Source organism: Quercus suber, unplaced genomic scaffold (assembly GCF_002906115.3).
Source record: "Quercus suber isolate HL8 unplaced genomic scaffold, Cork oak 2.0 scaffold_170, whole genome shotgun sequence".
Classification (NCBI taxonomy): Eukaryota; Viridiplantae; Streptophyta; class Magnoliopsida; order Fagales; family Fagaceae; genus Quercus; species Quercus suber.
In genome coordinates this window covers 676515-684462 of record NW_027069630.1, presented here as the reverse complement: position 1 = coordinate 684462, position 7948 = coordinate 676515, and the positions used below count along the sequence as shown (strand labels likewise).

At 30.4% G+C, this 7948-nt stretch overlaps 1 protein-coding gene across 1 annotated transcript in view; it reads left to right on the top strand.

The window, feature by feature from the left end:
* Positions 1-7158, top strand: part of LOC136069445 (uncharacterized) — a 16267-nt gene extending 9109 nt beyond the window's left edge. The window contains exons 3-6 of the mRNA XM_065777980.1: positions 5692-5856; positions 6158-6214; positions 6634-6783; positions 6928-7158. Of these exons, the coding sequence (XP_065634052.1) occupies positions 5692-5856; positions 6158-6214; positions 6634-6783; positions 6928-7158 (603 nt within the window). The remainder of the gene's footprint in view (positions 1-5691; positions 5857-6157; positions 6215-6633; positions 6784-6927) is intronic.
* Positions 7159-7948: the final 790 nt, after the last annotated feature.

The following is a 7948-nucleotide window of genomic DNA, read 5'->3' as shown; positions in this document are numbered from 1 at the left end:
CATCCCCACCAGCCACCGCTAGCAACCTTCGCCGTTGCCACTAGGAATGGATCGTCGAAGACATCAATGGCCACCCATGACAGAGGAGACCAAAGGCTCAAATCAAAAAGTTCTTTTCAATCTTTACGTTTCTTTTTGCTTCCTCTTTAATCTTTATGGCACTGACTCTTTTTCTTTTTTCATTCTTATCTTTTAAATCACAACAGCAAGCATGGTTTCTGACTTTTAATCCAAATCAACGAATTATTTTTGGCTTGGTATGGTTCATAAAGATGCAGATCTGGAGGAAATAGTGAGGCATAGAAGAGAGGAGTTAACAGGGAGTTAAGATAAATGGTTGGGTTTTTTGAATCAGGCAGTGTGGTTTGTGTGGGCCTGGTGGTGGTGGACGGCGGTGATTGGCGGTGTAGTTGATCTCGGCAAAGGTTGTTGGTGGTGGATCGGGTTGCTAGCGGTGGCTAGTGGGGATGGAGGTGGAGGACCAATGGTGGTGCCTAGGATTGTTTGGGTTTTATTTTTTATTTTTATTTTTTTTAATTATTTTAGGAAACTAAGGTAAGAAAATTCTGAAAATTATATTTGCATTTAATAGGTGCTCATGTGGCAAGTTTTTATTAGTGGAACATAAAGTGGAGCAGAAAAAATGAGACAAAAGATGTGGACTCGTATCATTCATGTAGAATATTGGGGGAGTTTCCTTTTAATGTTTATTTAAAATTTGCATTCAAAATAAAATATGGAAAGTATAAAAGACAATAGAGTCTTAAATGAGGAGATTAAGTAAGGTTTTGAATTGCAAAAATGAAATAAGAGGAAAATTTATAATAGGAATTATAATTGGAAATAAAAATATATAACTTCAAAAGATGATTTAAAGATGATAAAAAAAAAAAGGGGTTGACATCTTTCCATTAAAATCAAAATTAAACTTAAAATTTTTAAATTCAAATTAAAGTTGACATTTCTATTGGGAAAGTTTTTAATAAGCGATTAAATATTTTCTCAAATAAGTTGAGTCATTAATGTCAAGAAATTTCCTTTTAATGTTTATTTAAAATTTGAATTCAAAATAAAATATGGAAAGTATAAAAGATGATAGAGTCTTAAATGAGGAGATTAAGTCAGGTATTAAATTGAAAAAAGGAAATAAGAGGGAAATTTATAATAGGAATTGATTTTTTTATTTATTTATAATTGGAAATTGGAAATAAAAATATATAACTTCAAAAGATGATTTAAAATAAATGGGGTTGACATCTTTCCATTAAAATCAAAATTAAACTTAAAATTTTTAAATTCAAATTAAAGTTGACATTTCTATTGGGAAAGTTTTTAATAAGCGATTAAATATTTTCTCCAATAAGTTGAGTCATTAATGTCAAGAGATTTCCTTTTAATGTTTATTTGAAATTTGAATTTAAAATATAATATGGAAAGTATAAAAGATGCTAGAGTTTTAAATGAGGAGATTAAGTCAGGTATTAAATTGCAAAAAGGAAATAAGAGGGAAATTTATAATAGGAATTGATTTTTTTAATTTATAATTGGAAATTGGAAATAAAAATATATAACTTCAAAAGATGATTTTTTTTTTTTTTTAATGGGTTTGACAGCAGAATATTGGGGAAAATAACATCAAGCAGGCCAAAGGTGTATTAAAAAAAAAAAATAAATAAAAAACCAGGATTGGGCAGCTTAGGTTAAACCCGACTGCAACCCAAAAACCGAAAATTTTATGAGAGCACAACCTGAACCTAACCTGGACTTCCACCTGACCTACCCAAAGCCCTTCGGATCGGTTCGGGTTAGGCGAGTTTTTAGGTTGGGCTGGTTCCATTCTCAACTCTGACCTTATAAAATAAAATTAAAAAATAAAGTGGTTGGCATTTCCAATAGAAATGGTAAGGTAAAGATTAAAAATAAAATAAAATATTAATTCATCTTTTCTCCTAACATTTTCGCTGAAAACGTTACTATTCAAATTTGCCCCTCCCCCAACTACCAGGTTATATAAATAAATAAAATAATAATAGTAAACAAAAAAACAAAGTTGGTTGCTTTTCATAATGAGACCTTAATTATGCTTATCTTCAACTCACCATCACTCATATATAAATAGCCTCCAAGAATACTAACCCAACATATATACTTACATCAAATTAGTGAGACAATGGATTTTGAAAGAATGATCTTAATTGTAGTTTTGTATTTGTGTTTGATAAACATCTATCAGGTGAATGGAACCCAAATTATATCCAAAGAAAAGGAATTGGAGTTAGAAAGACAACTAAAGCTCATAAACAAACCTCTAGTTAAAAGCATTTAGGTTTTACACTAACTCAAACTCATGTGTATCCCAAATCTTTATATGTTTTAAGATTATAATACATCATGCATATTCAGTGCAATGATATTTAAGCATTCCATTTAGAAATTATGTTCTCTTCTTATTGTTATTATCAATTTTTTTTTTTCTTTTGGATATTATCAATTGATTGTTCATTTGGTATTGTGATTATGTTATTCTCCCATAAAAGAAACTTTGAGCTTGATTTCCTCTCCCCTTTTTATTGTAAGGGAAAAAAAGAGATAAAGAAAAAAAAAATGACTTTGATTAAGTTATGAGATTAATAACTAATGAAATGAGTGAATTTATATTTAATTTTGGCTAAATTATGTGTTTGACACTTAAACTTTGTTATTTTTTTTTCAGTTTGGTTCATTACATTTAACAGTTTTCATCTTGATCCCACTAAGTTTCTTTTATCTTAAATTTTATAATGATATGATTCACTTTTATGGATAAAAGGGAAAAAAGAAGAAAAAGTAATTTTGAGTTAAATATTTGGCACTGCATAAATTCATAAGTTCTTTTAACTTTTAATTCTTGAAAGTTTAACAATACCTTCAATATTTCTCAATACTTGGTGATTAGTGCAGGCTAGGCTTAGAAATTTTTGTGAAATTATTTATGTCCTCCCTCTTCTCACAAGAAGTCGCACACCACACCTCTTGGCTTAAGCGAGACCCCATTCCAACAACTCGATGCAAATCATGTCCCATTAAGAGACTTTTCCTTGCAAATGATTCTCCCACATGTGACCCTGCCTCCAAAGAAAATTACAGCTGGGATAATAATGGGTTTCGTGAATACACAACTTATTCGAGTTTTTGGGCCATAACAACATTCTTTCCCTTCCGTCTAGTACTTACTTAGTGCATTGTTTCAAGGCATCTTATCATATACCTTATTCATATCGATCCAAGTACTAATGGCAAGTGATCCAAAGCATGTGCCTCAATGAATCCCTGTTCTGGGTGTTTATTGCACTAGGTATATGGATATTGGATACCCATAGAACCTGCGATGTCATCTAGATGAGTTTCCCAAAGTTAATTTGAAAGCTTTCATTTTATCCATGTCACCTTTGAGAAGGATTATATAGAAACTAGTAAGTATATGACTGAAGTACTTTAGTTTTTTTTTTTTTTGTGAGAGAGTTTCAACTTATGGCGTCCGCTCTTGATGATAGCTCTTTATCATCAAACTAAGACACTAATCAATTTTTGGTATAGGTGAGGATTGAACCCCAGATCTCTTATACAACCATAAGAGACTTTACCAGCTAAGTTAGCTAGAATCCACTTGAAGTACTTTAGTTGAACAACAGGAAACTCATATAAAATGAAATTACAGTACATTTTTTATTTTTTATTTATTTTTTTATGTCTTTGACGGGTAAAATTGGTTGATTGGGCTTAATTATTTTTTAGTTTTATTATTGGAAATTGTTGTTGTTGGACTAATTGTTTTGGACTTGTATATTTTGTTTTAGATTTTAGATGTATAAATTTTTTTATAGCCTTCGAAAAGAGGAAAAATGTTAGAGTTACAATTTTTTTTCACAAATTATTGATGTGACGAGTGATTATTAGTAAATAAAAAAGTGATATAAGTGGCGAGCCTAGATGTGAACTAGTAATAATTTGTACATTAACAATTTGTAAAAATATTGTATAAAAGTTTGTGGTTATAATATTATATTTAAAAGAATCAACTATATTGTTTAGTGGGGTAAAGTATAATTTTAAAGAAAAAAATTGCTAAAAGTAGTACCTATATCTATACTAGTAATTAAAAAAAAAAAAATAATAATAAATTTAAGGGGGCTATTGCCCCCAAAGCCCTAGTGTGCCTTCGTCCCTGGACATAGGGTTATATGTATGTATGTATGTGTGTGTGTGTATATATATATATATATAATAACCCTAAGATGAGACCAAATTTAACTATCATATATCTTTGTAGAGCCTTCTCAATTATCTTTCTTCAAGGTCACAATTCACAATCATCATATTTTTTAGACATTTTCTAAATCATGGAAGTCTTATTATTATTGCTTTTTAAAAAAGAAAAAAAATTTCATATATAACATGTTATAGAACTTGTTTATTTTTCAACTTGTAAACGGAGTTTGGACATATTGTTGACTGTATTGATATCAATAAACAATTGGCTTTTGATCATCCTTTGTTGAAAGATCACAAGATCTAGGTACTTGAGCCGTGATCGCAACTATTTATTTCTTTATCTATATCAATAAACAATTTTTTTTTTCTTTTTCCAATTGCTTCAAAAATTGTAGTAGTTTGTACTTTTTAAACTGCAAATTATCACGCTGATTACTATGTCTGCCATGCCTCGTCATGTTAACAAATTCTAAGTTGACTAGGGCTTACTATTTAAAGGATTAATTAAGCACATCAAATTTTTTTTTTGGTTTTTTTATAGAAAAAATTAAGCACATCAATTATCTAAAAAAAATTATTATGAATCAGAATTGGATTAAAGGCTACATTCTAACTAGAGCAAGAGATGGCAAAGTTCAGTTTCCTTAATTAACTGTGCAATTATATATCAAGATATGAGATACTACAAATGATGTCATTACCACAAAGCGATCACTTATTATTATTATTATCATCTGCAAGTTGGAAAACAAATATTATGTTCTCTTAGTTTAATTTGAATTTTTGCTTCTTCAAGAAAGACCTCATTTTTCACTAAGAAAAACAAAGAATGCAGATCTCTCACGAAATAGACCTTCAATGATTGGTTTACCGAAAGATGCTTGTCCATCAGGAACAGTTCCTGTTCGTAGGACAACAAAAGAAGACCTCATAGCATATAGTTCAATGTCAAATAACATTTATCCTCAAACAGCTGAAGTTCCCAATCTTCATGCAAGTTCTTTATAATATATTTTGGGATGTAGGATGTAATCATAGCCATACTTGGTATCATAATACATTGCACTAGTATTATTTTCCCAAGAATATAACATTAACGTCAAAATAAGATTTGTGAAAATGGTCATTCAAACTTCTCAATTAACTAAATGAACCAAGTTTGAAATAAAGTTTGATTTTTTTGATTATCTAAATAACCAAGTTTAAATAAAACTAAACTTGACTCAATATATTTATGATCCTTAAACCTAATATTTTTGGCATTTAATTATGTAAATTTAAAGCAAATTTGTCAAAAGATGCATAATTATTTAGTATTTAGAACAATGAAGGTTAATATGGTAGCCAAATTTAGAACCAAGTTCTAGATTTTTTTTATGGGGGGAAAAAAAAAGTAATGGTGGATCCTATCAAATTGATCTTATTTGTTGGGTTGTACAGCGTGCAGTTATCCAAATGCAAAAAATTGAACATCACAGTTACATTGGAGTTGAAGGAAGAATCAGTGTCTATAATCCTCAAGTTAAGGGGGTAATCAGCTATGCCCTAATGTATGTCACGAACGGCGCAAATGATAATTTGAATTCTATCACAACGGGATGGATGGTAATTTAAATTTGTACTTATTTTGTTGATATTCACAGTTTCAAACCTTAATCTTTGATGATTGATAAAATTGTCCAATCAAGAATTTGCAGTAAACAATTGGCATTTTCAATAAAGTAAAAAATGGAAGTTTTCTTTGATGAATAAGCTATCATTCATATTGGTTTAAAAAAAGTTCAAGTTCTAAAGAGAAATGAATTGGTAAAGAAACGGTTATCAGAAGATTGACAATCAAATACAAATGCAACAACATAATCAGATTTTTCAAAAGAATAATGTGTGTACTTCTTGATTTGAACAGGTTTCTCTAAGTATATTCAATGGTATTGGGTATTCTTATTTCTTTACATTTTGGACGGTGAGTTTCTATACTTTCGTTTTCACACATTTATAATTTATTATATAACTTTTTACTTGTGGTATATATGTGTTTCTTGTTTCCTAGTGTTTCAATCCATTGAATTTTTAGATACTATAAGGAGCGTTTGGTTCACCATGATGTTACATTACACAGTAATATTACATTATTGTAATCTTACATTAATATAATCTCAATACAAGAATACAACATTACATTGTTTAGGAGGGTAGTGAGATTAAGGTGATGTGATATATTTTTTAATTTTAGATTCTGGTAATGTTAGAAAAATAAAATAAACAAAAAATCTTAATGTCACATCATCGTAATGTGCATTACATTAAGGGCACATCACAAGGAACCAAATGCCTTCTAAGTTCTTTTGAATACTATACGTAACAATGCCTTTGAAATTACAGACTGATGGTGCTAAAAAGACAGGCTGCTTCAACACTGCTTGCCCAGGTTTTGTGCAGGTTGACAATAGATATTATACCGGGTCACCTTTAAGTAATGTATCCAATATTATTGACGGTCGTCAATTTGAGATTGCACTCTCTATTTCAAAGGTAAATATATCGTTAATTAAATTGCATATTATTCTATTCTGTAATATTAACCTTCTATTTATATTACATTTTGAAACAAAGTTTGAAAAAGGTGCTTAGAGTTTTGTGACTTTGAATATATAATCTTGCTCTTTTATGTGACAGGAGGAAGATGGCAATTGGTGGTTAACAAGAGATGGTAATCGTATTGGATATTATCCAGCAGCGATATTTAATAATCTTACTGAACCTGAAACTGTTGGATGGGGAGGGATTGCTGTTAGTCCCCCAAATGGAATTAGCCCACCATGGGATCTGGAATATTTCCAGATGACAATTATAAACATACAAGTCAGTTTAGATCGATCCAGTATAGAAATAGTTCTGGAGTGCTAGATGTGCCTCAGGCATATACCATTGGTACAATCATTGATAGTCCTAACTGCTATCTCATACATTTCCTTGAATATATAGATGTGCTTGGGGGATACACCCTCGGGTTTGGTGGACCTGGTGGGAAGTGTGGCATTTAAAATATTTTGTATCATGAATCCTAGCTAAATCCCATGTTGATGTTTCTTTTCCTTTTGTGCGTAAAGAGGGTAATTCATTTGCCCATTTGTTGGCCCAGTGGGTTGCGCTTTTGAATTGGAGGGTGCTAGTTCCCATCTCTTCCCTGTTGCCTCATGTTGTTAAGGTTGTGGATTGAGATGGCCCTAGGCCCAGTTCTTTTCAATAAAATAAAGTACTTATTCAGCAAACCAAAAAAAAAAAAAAAAAAAAGTCTTGAAAAAATAAATTGGAAAGTTATTCCTTAAGCTATGACCATTCATGTCAATGACCTTGATTTGTCCCTCCATGATGCTTAATATTATGGAATTTGATTATGTTTTTTTTTTTTGTTAAGTTGTTCCCAAACCCAACCAAATCTTTTAAGTTTTCCTCAATTACAATATTTACTTCTACAGATAGCATTGTTTGGATATGGGTTCACTTTTTTATTATTAATAACAATGCATACGAACAATGCTTGAGATAACAGCAACCAAACATATTCTGATAATTATAGAAGCTTATTGGAAGAAAAACTAAAACAAATTAGTCACTTGATCAAAATATGGTTTTAAAAACAGAACCATTAAAAGAACTAGAAAGAGGAGGATTCATGGTTTTAAGGTTAGACCAG